Consider the following 17,824-nt stretch of genomic DNA (forward strand, 5'->3'; position numbering starts at 1 on the left):
TTCTGGATGTAAAGCTTAAAGGGGAGTCTATTTCCATTGTATCAGGTTCTGCTATTACTTTTGTAATGAAAAAGCATCTTTCTGCGTACTTGGTTTTTGCACGTGAAGTGTCAGATTGTGATGAATCAAATTTATCTGTGCTAGATAAAGAAAGGTCAATGTTTTTACAACACTATAGTGACTGTTTTTCCGATTCATTATCGTCTCAATTACCGCCAGAGAGACCCGAGGACCATGCGATAGATTTGGTGCCAGGCAGTAGCCCACCAAATAAGCCTCCGTACAGGGTTAGTGCGGCTCAGTAGAAAGAGATAATGGGCCAAGTACAGGAGCTGTTAGAAAAAGGGCTGATTCAGCCCAGTTCATCTGCGTTCTGCTCTCCAGTGTTGTTGGTGCAGAAAAAGGATGGCTCATGGCGTATGTGCATCGACTACCGTGCACTGAGCAAGAATACCATCAAGAATAGGTTCCCTATACCTAGAATTGATGATATTATGGACAAATTAGAAGGAGCAGCTATGTTTAGCAGGATAGATCTAAAGAGTGGGTACCATCGGATGTGCATTAGATCAGAGGATGTGCACAAGACTGCTTTTAGAACGACGTTTGGCCTTTACGAATTTTTAGTGATGCTCTTTGGTCTCACAAATGCTCCTGCTACGTTCAATAGGATGATGGACATAATTTTCCGTCCACACCAGCAGTTTGTTGGTACATTCTTTGATGACATGATAGTCTACTCAAAGAATGAAGAGGAGCATAGGCATCACTTGGCCATTGTGTTCAAAGAGTTACGTAGTCATAGGTTGCTCATCAATGCAAAGAAAAGTGAATTTTTTCTGGAAGAGATTCACTTTCTGGGACACATTGTCTCAAAGGATGGTGTCAGAATGGATCCTGCAAAAGTTGAAGCGATCAAGTCATGGCCAGATTTGAAGACGGTGCATGATGTCCGAAGCTTTTTGGGACTATGCTCCTATTACAGAAGGTTTATGCGAAATTTCGCTGAGATTGCTTCACCTTTACATGCTCTTCAAAAGAAGGCAGTCACCTTTAGATGGACACAGAACGAGATTTCAGCTTTTAATCTCTTAAAGGAAAAGATGACTTCAGATCCAGTCATTGTGTTGCCAGATCTTAGGAAGTCATTTGTGGTCCAGTGTGACGCCTGCGGTAGTAGCATTGGTGCAGTGCTAATGCAAGATGGCAGGGTAGTAGCCTATGAGAGCACAATTTTGCAAGGGCCAGAGATGACCATGCACGTCTATGAGAAAGAGTTACTGGCTGTGATTCATGCGCTCTTAAGTTGGAAACACTACCTGCTAGGTGCAGATTTCGTTGTCCAAACGGACCATCAGACCTTGCGATACTTCTTGACACAAACAAAGTTATCTGAGAAGCATATGCGATGGGCAAATATCTTGTCCATGTTCCATTTTCAGATTGTGCATGTGGAAGGCAAGAAGAACGTTGTGGCTGATGCCTTGTCAAGGAAGCCACAAATTTCAGCTGTGTCAATTCCTTATCATCATGAACCTGATGATATGAGAGAACAGTATGCAAACGATGAAGATTTTGCAAGGGTCTTCGAGCAACTAATGGATGGACAACGTCATGAACACTATCTTCTTAAAGACGGGTTCATGATGATGCATGGCAGATTGTGTGTCACAAAGCCATTGCGACGCAAAGTTATGGAAGAGAGTCATGTCCCACCGTATGCAGGGCATCGTGGTATCGATGCTACAGTTAAAGCGGTTGAGACATTCTTCTATTGGCCTACATTGAGAAGAGATGTGGATGCCTTTGTGCGAGAATGCCTAATTTGCCAGAAGGTCAAGTTTGACAGGCAAAAGGCACCAGGATTATTGCAACCACTACCTATTCCAGATAAACCATGGGAAAGTATTGCTATCAATTTTATCTTTGATCTTTCGAGAACGCAGAGAGGAAACGATGGTATTTGGACCATTATTTGCAGATTCAGCAAACAGGCTCATTTTATTCCTGTCAGGAAGAAGACAAAGCCAGATCAGATGGCACGCTTGTTTATGAGCAATATTTTCAAGTATCATGGCATGCCACAATCGATTGTTAGCGACCGTGATCCACGCATGACAAGTTTGTTCTGGAGAGGCTTGTTTGAGAATATGGGCACAACGCTCAAATTCTCTTCGTCATTTCATCCTCAAACAGATGGGCAGTCAGAAGAGGCAAATTCTACTGTCCTAGATCTGCTGAAGTGTTATGTGTCAGAGCATAAAGGAAAGTGGGAGCAGTATTTGCCATTGGTGGAGTATGCATACAATAATACAGTGCATTCGTCAACTGGCAAGGCACCCTTTGAGATAGTTGAAGGTGGCAAGAAAGTTCCTCCCATACTGCATACAAAGGACAAGATATTTGAAGCAGATAAGTATGTTCAGGACATGGATGAAATGTACAAGAAGGTCAAAGTGGCCTTAGAAAAGACTCAGGCAAAGCAAAAGAAAGCAGCTGATCGTCATCGTCGTGAAGTGGTATTTTCACTTGGTGATTGGGTGCTTCTACTCTTTGAAAAGGCAAGGTTAAAGAAGATGAAGGGCAAGGAAAGACTGTTTCCAAAGCTCAGCATGCGTTACTATGGGCCTTTTCAAGTGTGCGACATAATCAGTGATGTTGCATATAGGCTGAAATTGCCTGACAGTTGGAAGATTCACAATGCGTTTCATGTGAGTCTTCTCAGACCCTATGTGGGTGATGTGCCAGAAGATATGCCAGCTGAAGATCAACCGGAAGTCGAGGAACTTGACGAGATCTTGGTCCCCGAATAGATTTTGGCACATAAGGAAAGAAAAGTTAAAGGCAAGGTTGCTAGGCGTTATTTGGTAAAGTTCAGAAACTATCCACCAATGGATGCTAAGTGGATGGAAGAAGGTGAACTTGCAGAGTCACCAATCGTGTTATCACTTTACCTTGAAGCCTTCGATTTGCAACCTACCTTGACCCCTTGAGTTTCAAAGCTACATGGATTGTCAGTGTGACAATGGCTTCTGAAACAAATGATGTACATGGTATTTAAAGTGAGCTCAAATGAAATACCTGTTACATGAATGTTAGAGATGTACAGATTGTCAGTTTGGCAATGATGTACATGGTATTTAAAGTGAGCTCAAATGAAATACCTGTTACATGAATGTTAGAGCTGCACAGATTGTTAGTTTGGCAATTGCTCTTATGGAATGTCCAAAAGTTTGGTTAGTGCTATAGAAGTGAGTATTTCTTGTCCGTTTGTCAAGGATACAGTAGTTGCTTCTATTAAAGAGTACATGTGTAACTGCATTCTTAAACTGTCCGTTTGGGTATGCTCGAAAGTGTTACGGGATCCAACGTGTACTATAAGACAGTGGCAAAATGTGCAGCTACCATTTTGTCATTGGAAAGTTAGTGACTCAAAGCAATGGCAGAGTGCGAAGCTACCACTATGTCATTGGGACAGGGTTCACACGCAGGCAATACATGAGTCGACAAGGTGTTGAATACACCAGGGTTGACAATGAGCATGTATGTGTCGTACATGTGTCGACAGGTGTTGAATACATCAGTGTTGGCTGTAAGCATGTACGACATAGATGCAAACGAGGACGTTTGAGATTTCAAGAGGGGGGTATGTCACCAGCGTGTGACTACTATCTATCCTTTTTGTTGATTTCTTTCTTATTATCTATTTACTTTCACTTTTTGGAAACACCCCTCGGGAAATCTAACTGCCGTGCATTGCATAGCTAGTGTGGAACTGTCCAGAGGGAGTCCAGGCCTGAGGGCAAGAGAGCACTAAGGTTGGACAAGGACTATGGTTAGCCAAGTGGGGTCATTGACTAGCCAAAGTGGAATCCTTTGCTACAGAGGCTACATTTCAGTTTTGGGTGTGGCTGCAGTGTACAAAGGGGGTCGGATGACCTAGAAAGATACAATGGCAGCATCTCCTAAAATTTAGGGAACTTCTATTTTGGGACCTGAAAATGTGTTAACGTCATTAGCTCCGGAATGACAAGGGGAACATTTACTTACTCTGCCGTGAAGTCAACTGGGCAACCGGTTGGGAGATTTTTAGGCGGCAACCCCGAAACGTGAAAATGCTTGTAAATGTGCCAAGTGGCACCTTCTGGTGCACTTTCCTCATGCAACAAGAAGTGGCGCTGAATTTGAAGGAGGGAGAGCCTCATTTTCAGATTTTGTCACAGGTTAAGAGCTATGGAGTGCTTTGCTTTCCCTCTTATGCACAGTGCGGTGCCAGGAGTGATGCCCTGCACGCTACGCACTACCCTCTCTCTCCTCTATGGCAGTATGTTATGCCCCTCTAGTGGGCTTTTCATTTGACCAATGTACAGTTGTGTGGGTTCATGCGCGATTGCCGAGGCAAGAGCCTCTTGCACAGGTACTGGATTAGCTAGCGGCTAATCCCCCGCAGGTACAGGTGATTCGGAGAGGTTTCACGCCCGAAACCTCGTCCGATTCAAAGGGCAAGTAGCCCTACAGTTGTGGGAGCTCGAGGACTTGCTACGGATGCGACCGGCACGCGAAACGGAGCCCGAAACAGTAAATTACAGCCTGCTGTGTATTTTTGCAGGTTTAGGGTTTTGGCCCTAAACGGACCCTAATACCCCCAGGAGGTTCGGGGACGCAAGGGGACCGTTGTACAGGTGATTTGGCGCATTTTCGGGGCCGAAAACAGAGAATTCAGCGTGCTGCAGATTCTCGCCAGGTTTTGCAAAGTGCCCGTATGCGTCGGGAAAGTCAATCAATGTGTGGGAATACTGACTGTGAAGGGTCCTAGTACAGTTATACTGCCGAAATCGGGCTGGAACAGTTGAAATTCAGCCAAGTGTGTGCGGGGCAGCTTGTAGGGATCCACAACGTTTATTCCCTCTTTTGAACAATAAAGAAATACCGAAAGGGGCGCCTAAGTTAGGGGCCAATCTGGTGTCTGTCTACTCATACAGGTGCAATCTAGCAGCCTGTATCCCTCTCCCCTTTGTTGTGTCTTGAAAGTACAGGTAAAGTGGACGACAAATTAAATGGGTGAAAGCTAAATCAAGGTTTAAAGTAAAGTCTACCGCCCTTTTTGGATTGAACAGGCCAGTTTCAGACGACTTGGCAGATTCTCCTCATATTCTAGAGCTTTACCTTGAGGCTTTTGGTTTAGCTTGGACTATTTTGAAAGTTACCGATGAATCAACAGGTTGAATTTGGTGCGGTGCGGGCTGCACAAGAGGGAAGCCACTCCACTCCTTTGTTGTAGATTACCCCGATGGAAATAGAGTCACTAATTTCTCTATGAGATCTTAGTGATACTGACAAGTGAGATTGTTCTGTTGAATGACTTTATGAAAAGATGTACATTGAAATGGGAATTCCTAAAATGAAGTCGTTACGTGTGCTCTCTCATGTGTGTATTGTTTAAGTGTTGGAAAGATGAAATGATTGCAGCATTTTATCTAGTCACCTGACAAGTGATGTGAATATGATAGTACCGAGATTTAGTAGATCATGATAGTACCGAGATCTAGTCACCTGACAAGTGATGTGAATATGATAGTACCGAGATTTAGTAGATCATGATATTGGCAAACAGATCAATGCGGTCTGGATGTGATTGCTAAACAAGTTACAATGATCATGATTCTTATCTGAGATCTTGATGGGGATAACGGTGTGAATGTTCAGTGGCTGTCATCTTTGTGCAAGTACTGGATGTGTGCAGTCTAGTGTGTCAATACTTGGAGTCGGTGTCTACCGAGCTACTTTTTATCCTTTGTTTGTTTTGCAGGCGTAATCAATAATTGAGCAATAATTGAGGGCAATTACTATTCGTTCAAAAGGGGGGTTTGTCATAAGTTTGTGATCTGGCATGCCCTAATTTAAAAGATTAGCTGAGGGGACTAGATGGTTATGTTTTTTAACCTAACCCCTAACTTATAAAGCATGGCCGAGGGACCCATCTCAAAAATAAAGCAAGTATGTAACAATTTCTGACGTGGCTGTAGTAAGACAGAGCCCGCAAAACGCAGAAACATTGCTGATGTATATGGAAATCCCGTAAGTCGCAAAAGCAACCTTTGGCGTTAGCTTTTGGTGCTGGGAGCTTTTGGGGAGGAGCATAGCTTTTCATGTGTTTTGTTTTGCAGGCGTAATCAATAATTGAGGGCGATTACTATTCGTTCAAAAGGGGGGTTTGTCATAAGTTTGTGATCTGGCATGCCTTAATTTAAAAGATTAGCTGAGGGGACTAGATGGTTATGTTTTTTAACCTAACCCCTAACTTATAAAGCATGGCTGAGGGACCCATCTAAAAAATAAAGCAAGTATGTAACAATTTCTGACGTGGCTGTAGTAAGACAGAGCCCACAAAACGCAGAAACATTGCTGATGTATATGGAAATCCCGTAAGTCGCAAAAGCAACCTTTGGCGTTAGCTTTTGGTGCTGGGAGGTTTTGGGGAGGAGCATAGCTTTTCATGTGTTTTGTTTTGCAGGCGTAATCAATAATTGAGGGCGATTACTATTCGTTCAAAAGGGGGGTTTGTCCCCCTTTTGAACAAGTTTGTGATCTGGCATGCCTTAATTTAAAAGATTAGCTGAGGGGACTAGATGGTTATGTTTTTTAACCTAACCCCTAACTTATAAAGCATGGCCGAGGGACCCATCTAAAAAATAAAGCAAGTATGTAACAATTTCTGATGTGGCTGTAGTAAGACAGAGCCCGCAAAACGCAGAAACATTGCTGATGTATATGGAAATCCTGTAAGTCGCAAAAGCAACCTCTGGCGTTAGCGTTTAGTGCTGGGAGCTTTTGGGGAGGAGCATAGCTTTTCATGTGTTTGCTTTTAGGCCAAGGGCCTTCATAAGGGTGCCAGGGCCTCACTTTGGTAAATCAGCTTGGGAGCACATGCAGAGAGAGGACCCCCGGACATTGTACTTTGTGTTGCATCAATAATATAGAAATACCGGAAGGGGTGCTAGTCTTTGTGTCCAGTGCATTTGGAAGCAGAACTCTGCTGCTTCTTGTCGACTCTCTCTCTCTCTCTCTCTCTCTCTCTCTCTCTCTCTCTTACTATCAACATGGCTATGAAGCTCTTCTACCTGTGGAGCAGAGCAAAAGACGAGACAAGGCTGACCAGTGAACAACAACCACCCCCCCCCCCCCCCCCCCCCCCCCCCCCCCCCCCCCACCCCAAAAAAAAAAAAAAAAAAAACCCCTCTCTCTCTCTCTCTCTCTCTCTCTCTCTCTAAAAGCATAGTTGGCATACTATTCTTGTGAGTGCTTTATCCAATTGGTAAGTACAGACTATTCTGATCTTATGAAGACATACTAATCCTTGATCCACAAGAGTGCCTAAAAATGGTGCCTATCGCAAGGGGAAGCAAAATTTGTTACATTAGCCGCCCACCAGAGGCAATTCCAAAGGTTAGTGGCCAAAAGCATAAAACACTTTGGAAATACGCCAAAGGAAAACCCCCTTTTAGTGAGGGTAAAAAATTGCAACTATTGAGTAGGAAAGAGGAGTGAGGGGGTATCCACCAAAGCTTCTACAAGACGGGCACCTCCAAGCTGCTGGGAAGAGGAACACCACACAGGAAGGTATGGGGCGTAACTAAAGGAGCCTTGTGATGCAGTGGTGGCCTCTCTCTCTCTCTCTCTCTCTCTCTGTGTGTGTGTGTGTGTGTGTGTGTGTGTGTGTGTGTGGAAAAGCATGGTCCCCCCTTGGAGGGGCGCTCCCAAAATGGGAAAACCAAAACTGCCACAAGTGGAAAGAAGAAAACACCAGTGAAGTGCTATGGAGGAAGTCGCCCCTCTCTCTCTCTCTCTCTCTCTCTCTCTCTCTCTCTCTCTCTCTCTCTGTGCAGTGCCATCGTCTGCCTGCTGCTCCAGACTCCTGGTTGTACATGTGGTGGATTACATAGACTTGTACATCAAAATAGGGTACATTCAGGTGACCCCTGGGTTGCTTGTGTGGTAGTTTTCTTTGCTATATATTCAGGTACAATTCGATGAGAAATTTCTTTCTCTTCTGCAGTTTGTATGTACTATGCTGCGCCCTTTCATCAGCAAGAAAGCACATTACAAGGTTCACAAGGTTAAGCATCTGGTAAGTAGTGGCATGTTGAAGGCATCCTTGCATAGGCATTCAGATTCATTGAATTTATTATCTTTTCTCTGTTTCAGGCAGACTTGGAGAAAGCAAGTGGTGGTGATATTAGTCTCGATGTGCTACACCTGGGGAACCATGTGTTCAAGTATGACCAGACCGTGGCAACAAGGGGGTAGAGGCTTGTTTTTTTTTTTTGTTGAATAGGTCTTTTGAGCTCGAAGATAAGGCACATTTTAGTTCAAGAAAGACTCCTCCCCCCCCCCCCCCTCCTCGTCAGGTAGATCTTTGAGGTCTCTTGGGATAGTTTCCGTGTACGTTAAAAATTCTCCTCTCCTTCTTCTTCATCTCCCTCATGTGGTCGATTGTTATCCCATTTCCTTGCTTGAACAGTAGGTCTCGAGTTCAAGACTAGTCTATTAGATCCTTAAGGTGTCTTCTTTATCTTCAACAACTTTCTTTTACTAGTAGTAACATAGTACAACTACATTGTAAAATGACAAATCAAGATCAAACCACTTAATAAGCCTTTAAATGTTAAAGCTATGTTGCCAATGTAACCGAATTTCATGAGTACATACGTATGTAATCTTAATGCAAAACTCTTGATGGAACTAAACCACAGCTTGTGTAAAACATGCATGGTATACATTTTTAAATGATAAGCAAGTAATTTTATGGTGTAATGCCTTAAATGATGTGTGGCATGGCCAGCCCAACCAGAAAACAAGAATTTATAGCTAAAATAAATATGCTATACATTGCTACTTACGTTTTGCAAACTAAACATCATTATGGAAGGCGTTGGAAGGCTCAAGACGCCCACTTTCCAAAGATTAACAAGAGTACATCTGATTCTCTCATTTTGATCTCTCTCTCTCTCTCTCTCTCTCTCTCTCTCTCTCTGTTTCTCTCGATTTCCAAATTTGTCCCCAAGATAGTACAAAGTTGTGAGGTAGCGGGTTTGTGGCAAGGGGCTTTCCCATAGTTAAGGTTGGTACTATGGCAAAAAACAACTAAAGAACTCAAAATGCTAGTGAAAAGCCGTCTTTTAAAGAAAGTAAAAAGGTGTTGTGGCTATCTTTGAAAAGTACAAGACCTCCGTTAGCTTGCAAAGGTTGCAAATGACTACTTTAGGGGAACACAACCCAGAAGGTCAATTGGTGTAATCCTAAAGGACAAGTTTGGAAAAATGCAATGGGCATTTGGAGACAATGATGAGAGTGAAGAAAACATAGTAAAGAAACTCGGAATTGCATAGAAGATAAGGCTAATCTAGTTGCTTGAGGTGGTTGGCAAAGAATTTCCAATGAAGTAGCTCAACTTGGATGTCGAAATATAAGTGGAGACAATCCTTCCCACCCCCAAAGGGAAATGAACATACATAAATCGTTAAAATTAAAAAGCAAAGGACAATAGCTAATTAAACGACGCATTCAAGAAGAGAAACAAAGCCACTCAGAGAAGAAAGATCAAGCATGCCCTAGTGCGTTGTTGCCCAATGGAAACAATCTTTGTGTTCCTTGACAAAACTCGTTGGTGTAATGAAGATGGAAGCTTCATACACCAAATTATGCTTGAAAAACACACCTAGTGTCCCTAGTCCCAGTCTCAAGACTTCACACACCTTAAAAAATGGTGAGAGCTAGCAAGAAATGAGGAAAGATTGAGAGGAAAAAGATGTATCTTATGAGAAAGAAGTATTCTCCTCACATAAGTACTCTAATAGCATAGCTTAGCTTAGTAATTAGCATGGTAGAGGAGATGAGCATGCCATTGAAGCTTGGCTCTTGGTTGGATTTGCATTCCATAGCCAAGAGTTGTTGGTGTAGGCCTCCACTTCTCAATGCTTGGAGAAGGAGATGGAGTTCTTGCAGAACACATAGGTTGTATGTGTGTGTAACAAAGTGAGTTAGATTAAAAATGCCAACTCTCTCTCCACTTGGTAGACCCCTCTTGCTTTTTTCTCTTGCTGGCTTTCCATTGGCTCCTGGAAAGCTTAGTCAATCACAAATTAGAAGCATAATTGATAGCCGTGTGACATGTGTCTCCCTTTCCCCTTTTGTGAGAGCTTTAGGTATTCAAATAATTCATTTAAACTCTCATTAGACCTTTTAGTTTTGTGGCCAATAAGAATCAAGAAAGCATTGGGCTGCTGGATGCTCATTGGACGCCTTGGTAAACTGTCCAATAGTCTTCTAGGGAGCTTAATTTCTATTGGTTCTTTTATCAAGCATTTTTAAATTGATTAGACTAATTTTACTCTGGCCTAATTTACATTGGTCCACCTCTATGGCCATCCAATAGGATTTGAGGGGAGATTGGGAGCAACTGGGCTAGGAGCCTGCCATGTGTCCATTCTTCCCTTTAGGGAGAGCTTGGGAGTGTGTGTGTGTGTGTGTGTGTGTTTGTCTCTCATCCCCTACTATTAGGGCTCGTCCCCTTCTTCCTAGGGATGTGGAAAGACTTTTTAGTCTTCCCATAACCATCCAATATTTTCCACCTTTGGCCATTGGACTTATTAGTTAATTTTTTGAAACCTTAACCTATGGAAGTCTTAATGGAGCTGAATCTTAGGTCTTTTAAGCCCCATTGAAGCACATTGCTCTTTTGCAGATTGTCTCACTTTGGATCCCTATTTTTCCCTCCTTTGGATCCCTGTTGAGACCGGTCTGGCAGCCTTACCAATATTCTAGCTTTTACTCCCCTGGTACTCCCCCATATTATTGATCAGTTTAACATGAGAAAATCATTTGGGAGAATTAGATATTAGTTTTTATGACATTACCTCTTAATAGTCTTTTTGATAGGTATGAAATGTGCTTGCTTGCTAAACCTGTCTACTATCGTCCATATTCCTGTATTCCCATGGATAGACTTGGGCAATCCAAAGATAAAATCCATGGATATGCTCTTCCATGGTGAATTAGAGATTGGCAAAGGTTGAAGCAATACAGGTTGCTTCCCTCTATCAAACTTCGTCTTTTGACATACCACACATTTTGAAACATACTCTTGTATGTTTGCTTTCATGGTAGGCCAATAGAAGTATGTTTCTATCCCTTTTAGGGTAGATTGAATCCCTCTATGCCCCGCATAAAGAGGAGCATGAGATTCATACATTACTTTCTCATGTAGTGAGTTAGTATCGCATAGCCTATTGCCATAGAGAAGATAACCATCTTGTAGGGTAAATGGTTCTTCCTTCTTCCCTAGTGCAAGGGTTGAAATCACATCTCTAAAATCGGGATTGATAGCGTACTCATCTGTCATAGAAGATAGATAATTGTGAGCTGCTATGGATACCGCATTCACTCTCGGTCGTCTTGAGAGTGTCTCCGCTACTTGAGCAATATGAAAATGGAATTGCGAAAGGAAATTTGCCCACCTCATTGCTTTGTTGGAGAGCTTGATCTGCGTCATGAAGTACTTAAGACTTTGGTGATCCGTTTCCAGAATGAAAGGAGTCCCCAATAAATAGTGCTTCCACGAGTCTAGAGCAGGTAGAACTGCTAAAGTTTCCTTCTCATAATCCCTAGAGCTTGCTCAGCAGGGTCAAGCCTCCGACTTTTGTAGGCTATGGCATGCCCTTCTTATAGCAAAACAACTCCAAGGCAATCACCACAAGCGTCGCATTGGACCTAAAATTTCTTTGAGAGATCCGACAGTGTAAGCACAGGTTGAGAGATAAGCTTCTCTTTAAGCTTTTCGAAAGCAATGTTCTCCTTGGTGGACCATATATACCTAATGTTTTTCTTTGTTAGGTCATGTAATGGTCCCGGCATTTGTGAGAACTTTTCTATGAAGCGTCCATAGTATGTACACATACCTATAAAGCTTTTTAGTTCATGCAGATTCCTTGGATTAGGCTATCCTTTTATTACCTCTAACTTTGATGGATCCATTTGGATGCCTTCTTGAGAGTTGTGACCTAAATACTGAATCTCTAGTAAGAAAAATTCAGTTTTCTTACAATTAATATAAAGTTTATTCTCTCGTAAAACTTGAAATATTACATGGAGGTCTTGCTTGTGTTCGTCTAATGAATTAGAGTAGATAATTATATCATCAAAGAACACTCCAGTACGATGAGGCCTGAATAGCTTCTCCACCACCGGACGGTTAAATGTGGTTGGTGCATTGGTCAAGCCAAAAGGCATGACAATGCACTCGTAAAGACCAAAAGTAGTGCGGAATGCAGTCTTACAATGTCCTAATCAACTATCCTTATTTGATGGTAGCCACTTTTTAGGTCAATCCTACTAAAGTAGGTCGACCCTAATAGCTTATTAAATAATTCTTCTACTCGTGGAACGGGAAACCTATTCTTGATAGTGATCCTGATAAGTGCTCTATAGTCGACACACATACGATATGTGCCATCTTTCTTTTGCACTAATAACACTAGTGAACAAAATGGAGATGAGCTAGGCCTAAACATGCCTTTCTCAACGAACTCATACACTTGCCGCATAATCTCCTCTTGTTGAGCTTGAGAAACTCGATAGGAGGTTTATTAAGTGGTGAGCTTCTTGGAAGAAGTTCAATTCCATGGTCGTCACCCCCTCGTTTGGGAGGTAGCTTACAAGGGATGTCGTCGATAAAAACATCTTGGAATCCCTTGAGGAACTGGGATAACTCTAGTTCCTTTTGATTATTGGTTATTTCTTCTTTTGCTAAAACATTAGGTTCATTTTGAGAATCTTTAACAAAAATCATGTACACGGAAATAGATCTCTTTATTGACTTATTGAAAGCTTGCTTATGTACAATGGGTATGGTACTACCCAACTCCTTAGCATCTATGTACATATCTTTTTCCCTGAATCTAAAGTAGATTTGTCTTTCAGGGAATTTAACATTGGTAGCCATACGATCAAACCATGGTGCCCCTAAGATTACATCCTCATGTTTGAGAGGAGAGATGAAGAAATCTTTCTTGTCCACATAGCTTTGGACATGAAGCCTCAATTTTCCAATTAAGGGAGTGACTGAGGCTTCTTGCCCCTTGAAAGCACGATCGATAGGTAGGACATCTCCCATCTCATAGGCTTGGATACCTAGCTTGGTGGCCAACTCTGTGGATATGAAATTGTGAGTAGAACCAAGGTGAAAGAGAATGAAAGCATCATGTCCTCTTACCTTTCCCCAAGCATGAAATAGAGGAGATCCTTTGTGATGAGCATCCTCTTCTTGAATTTCGACCAAGATAGCTCTAGGAGGCTCATTACATGTATTCTTGTGGGGGCAAGCATGATAGGCATGCCCTTGCTCCCCGCACTTGAAACAACGGTTATCTTTTCAAAAATGCTCTAGCTCTTCAGGAGAGATTATATTTTTGCCTTCATAAACTACCTTCTCCTTAGCTTTGTTGTTGTTGCCGTTGCCTTTGGGAGACTTTTGGACGTTATCCTTCCCCTTAGGCTCATTACGCTCCTTGTTTGCCATGGGCTTAAGATTTCTCTTAGCCCCTTGCTGGAAGGTGATTCTTGAAGCCACCATGGTATGGTGTATGACCGCAGATATGATGCGTGGCCTTTGGGAGTTAAGATACTCTGCCATATCCTTAGATAAACTCGCACAAAATTGTTATTTTTGCTCTCCAAAATCCATCTTTTTGTAGACAGTGGCTTTGAGATGTAAATTCCAAAACTTGTTTACATATTTGTGAATAGATTCGTAGGGAAAGAGCTTCAAGCTTCACCATTCGGTGAGTACTTTGTCTTTGGCATTGGTAGCCAAAACTCCTTCATGATGGAAGCTCTTAAAACTTTCTATATTCATGGAGCTTCACTGTTTGCTCATAGACTAGACCACCATTTCCTGGACTTTTGAAAATGCATAGCTACATGATGTAGCTTAGAGGACTCCCTGAAGCCCTCATCTCCAAATCCCGCATCGAATTGTAGGATAAAGGCCAAGACTTTGTTTGTAGCACCAAAGGTGCCATCGTAGGTAAGGAAAGAGATGTTCTTTCCTCCCTCTTTGAACTTTTAGCTTGGACGACCTTTTCCAGGCGGCATAGGATTTCCTATGGCCTCTTCTTTTGGGTGATTCGAGAGCTGCACCATCACTTTCTTAAGAAGAGGAAGAATATGAGGAGGATGGAGAAGAGGGTGACCTCTTTCTCGCCTTTTTCTTCCCTTGTTCCTCCTTGTCTACACCATCACTTTCTTCAGAAGAGGATGAAGAAGTCTGAGAAGAGGGTGACCTCTTTCTCTCTTTTTTCTTCTCTTGTTTTCTCTTCTTTGAATTATGGTGAAGAGGAGTATGTGATGGTCTTCTCCGTTTAGGGGGTTTTGGAGAGTGTTTTGCCCGCTGTCTTCGTGGAGCCATCTCCACCGAGGTGGTAGGAGACTCACTTCTTTCTCGTTCTTTCGGTGGGGGCTCTACCGTTGAAACTTGGGTTCTCCTTTGGGAGGGAGATGCATCATTGAGTAGTAAGTTTTTGAGCCCTTCGTACGGATCCTCCTCTTCTTCCCTTATCGGAGAGAGTCCTCTTTTGGAAGTCTCACCAAGAGCTTTCCTAGGTACTCTCTCTTCTTGGTAGGGAGTTTGGAGAATACCATGGGTGCGCAATTGATGTAGCACTTTACCTTGGAGGGATGGATTGCCCAGGGAATGTTGAAGCTTAGAAACAAGATAGTTTACAAGCATAGGGACATCATTAGTTTCTCTTTCATTAGCAAAATCAAAGCTATTAACATTCATTTCAATCTCTTTTTTCTTGTCAGCCATACTAGCAAATTTTAGGTGTAAATTTTTACTTGTACTTTGGCACTTCAAGCCCTAGTCGCTACTCATCTTTACCTTCAAAGATAAGCACTCAAGCATCTATACCCGTGGCTTGAATATTATTAATTGCAAGGAATAGAAGAGAGGATTTAACAAAGCCAAGACAACACCGGTTCCTATCAAGCTTCTAACAGCTCAATAATGGTTAAGCCATAGCAAGCTGCGTAGGACTCCATTATTAAGACCATAGATTTCGACGATATCCCCGTTAACTGCATAAGCAGGCATGGTTCAAGGATGAAAAATCCCTATTCTACTTACTCTTTTGCAATTAATAACACCAACCATTTGTAGAAAGATTGAGGACCTCTCATCTTGAGCAAGAAAACAGAAACCAATAGCTCTGATACCAATGTAACATTTAATGCACTAGTAACTTGTGTGTAGCCGAAAATGATAACATAGTGAGCATTTCATTAAGAACAAATTCCTAATGAGCATAGAGAGAGTACTTAGTTTGAGAAAGCAACATAGCAATTTACACCTAGCTAGTTTAGCATAGACAATACTTGAAAAGAGAGAGAAATACAAAAATTGACAACAGTTGAGGGCCGAATTTACATGGAGCCGGTCCCCCCTCCAAAAAGGATTTGTATTATAGCTTCTCCCATCAAAGGAGACTTTTGTACAGTACAATCTTTGTGTTCCTTGACAAAATTTGTTGGTGCAATGAAGATGGAATCTTCATGCACCAATTATTCTTGAAAAACACACCTAGTGTCCCTAGTCTCAGTCCTAAGACCTCACACACCTTCAAAAATGGTCAGAACTAGCAAGGAATGAGAAAAGATTGAGAGGAAGAAGATGTATCTTACAAGAAATAAGTATTCTCCTCACATAATTACTCTAATAACATAGCTTAGCTTAGTAATTAGCATGGTAGAGGAGTTGAGCATGCCATTGAAGCTTGGCCCTTGGTTGGATTTGCATTCCATAGCCAAGAGTTGTTGGTGTAGGCCTCCACTTCTCAATGCTTGGAGAAGGAGATGGAGTTCTTGCACAACACATAGTGTGTGTGTGTGTGTGTGTGTGTGTGTGTGTGTGTAGCAAAGTGAGTTAGACTAAAAATGCCAACTCTCTCTCTACTTGGTCGACCCCTCTTGCTTTTTTCTCTTGCTGGCTTCCCATTGGCTCCTGCAAAGCTTAGCCAATCACAAAGTAGAAGCATAATTGATAGCCTTGTGACATGTGTCTCTCTTTCCCCTTTTGTGAGAGATTTAGGTAATTAAATAATTTATTTAAACTCTCATTGGACCTTTTAGTCTTCTGGCCAATAGGAATCAAGCAAGCGATTGGGATGTTGGATGCTCATTGGACCCCTTGGTAGACTATTCAATAGTCTTCTAGGGAACTTAATTTCTATTGGTTCTTTTATCAAGCATTTTTAAATTGATTAGACTAATTTTACTCTAGCCTAATTCTCATTGGTCCACCTCTATGGCCATCCAATAGGATTTGAGGAGAGATTGGGGGCAACTGGGCTAGGAGCCTGCCATGTGTCTATTCTTCCCTTTGGGGAGAGCTTGGGAGTGTGTGTGTGTGTGTTTCTCTCTAATCCCCTACCATTAGGGCTCGCCCCCTCCTTCCTAGGGATGATGTGGGAATACTTTTTAGTCTTCCCATAACCATCCAATATTTTCCACCTTTGGCCATTGGACTTATTAGTTAACTTTTGGAACCTTAGCCTATGGAAGTCTTAATGGAGCTAAACCTTAGGCCTTTTAAGCCCCATTGAAGCACATTACTCTTTTGAAAACTGTATCACTTTGGATCCCTTTTTTTCCTCCTTTGGATTCTTGCTGAGACCAGTTTGGCAGCCTTACCAATATTCTAGCTTTTACTCGCTTGATACTTCCCCATATTAAATGATCAGTTTAACATGAGAAAATCCTTTGGGAGAATTAGATATTAGTTTTTATGACAATCGGATTAGAGAGAGAGGTGCTCATGGGTACTACCACACATAGACAGTCACAGATTATCTTTCGCCGCCTAGTGCGACGAAAGAAGAGGGCTCACCTATCTGTGATCTGTATCAACTATTTATGAGTCAGGACTCTAATGAGGCATGGAGGATTTTCCATGAGCACTCTCCACTGCCAATCATCACTTCCACAGAGACATGGGGAAAATATGCTACATCTCTCTATACAACATCGGTGCAACCACCTTTGCCTGACCCTCCAGAGGCATGCCCAGAGACATGTGCTTTCTTTACTGCTAAGAGGGTAAGGAAAGCCATTGATAGGATGAAAACAAGAAGAGCACATGATCATGATGGTCTGATAGCAGAGCACTTCATTTATTATAGAGGTATGCTTGCAGAGCCTCTTGCTATGATGTTTAATAGAGCCATGTACGAGGGTTTTCCTGAAACTTGGATTATGTCCACGACTATGCCTATCTTCAAGTCGAGAGATCCTATGCTTCCCGGGAATCACCATACCATCATGGTTGGTCACACTCTGGCTAGGCTATATGCATCAATTCTTGAGCATGATTTGAGTAGATGGGCAGAGAGAGAGGGCATACGGGCAACAAGACAAGCAGGGTTCAAGAGAGGTTTCTCCACTCTTGATCACATTTTGACGCTCGGAGCCATTATTGAGGAGGGTAGACACCATGACCGGAGGATTTATTGTAGCGTTGTGGAGTTCCGCAAAGACTTTGATACAGTGCTCGAGCCAGACTCATACGTATATTGCAAGACATGGGGGTGCCCATAGAGGTGATTTGGGGGATTTTAGCTTTGTACAGGACAGTGGTAGGGTAGGTACGCACTACTTAGTGCATGTTAGACATGGTTCACTCCACAATTGGGGTGAAGTAGGTCTGTCTCCTATCTTTGGGATATATGTAGACGAGTTTTAAGATAATGTACAGACAGAGGGTGATAGAGGT

The 17,824-nt window shown here is 42.4% G+C and overlaps 1 protein-coding gene across 3 annotated transcripts in view; it reads left to right on the forward strand.

The window, feature by feature from the left end:
* Window positions 1–8,688, forward strand: part of LOC147465476 (uncharacterized) — a 33,859-nt gene extending 25,171 nt beyond the window's left edge. For 2 of the 3 annotated variants that reach the window (XM_086511717.1, XM_086511727.1), the window contains 2 exons: window positions 8,057–8,128; window positions 8,210–8,688. In XM_086511717.1, the coding sequence (XP_086367843.1) occupies window positions 8,057–8,128; window positions 8,210–8,335 (198 nt within the window). In that variant the 3' untranslated portion in view covers window positions 8,336–8,688. Of the gene's footprint in view, window positions 1–8,056; window positions 8,129–8,205 lie in introns of all 3 variants that reach the window. The other variant, XM_086511722.1, reaches the window with a different exon arrangement.
* The last annotated feature ends 9,136 nt before the right edge of the window (window positions 8,689–17,824 follow it).

The sequence above is a fragment of the Adiantum capillus-veneris genome, chromosome 1 (genome assembly GCF_014529385.1).
Source record: "Adiantum capillus-veneris isolate H3 chromosome 1, ASM1452938v2, whole genome shotgun sequence".
In the NCBI taxonomy this organism is placed as follows: domain Eukaryota; kingdom Viridiplantae; phylum Streptophyta; class Polypodiopsida; order Polypodiales; family Pteridaceae; genus Adiantum; species Adiantum capillus-veneris.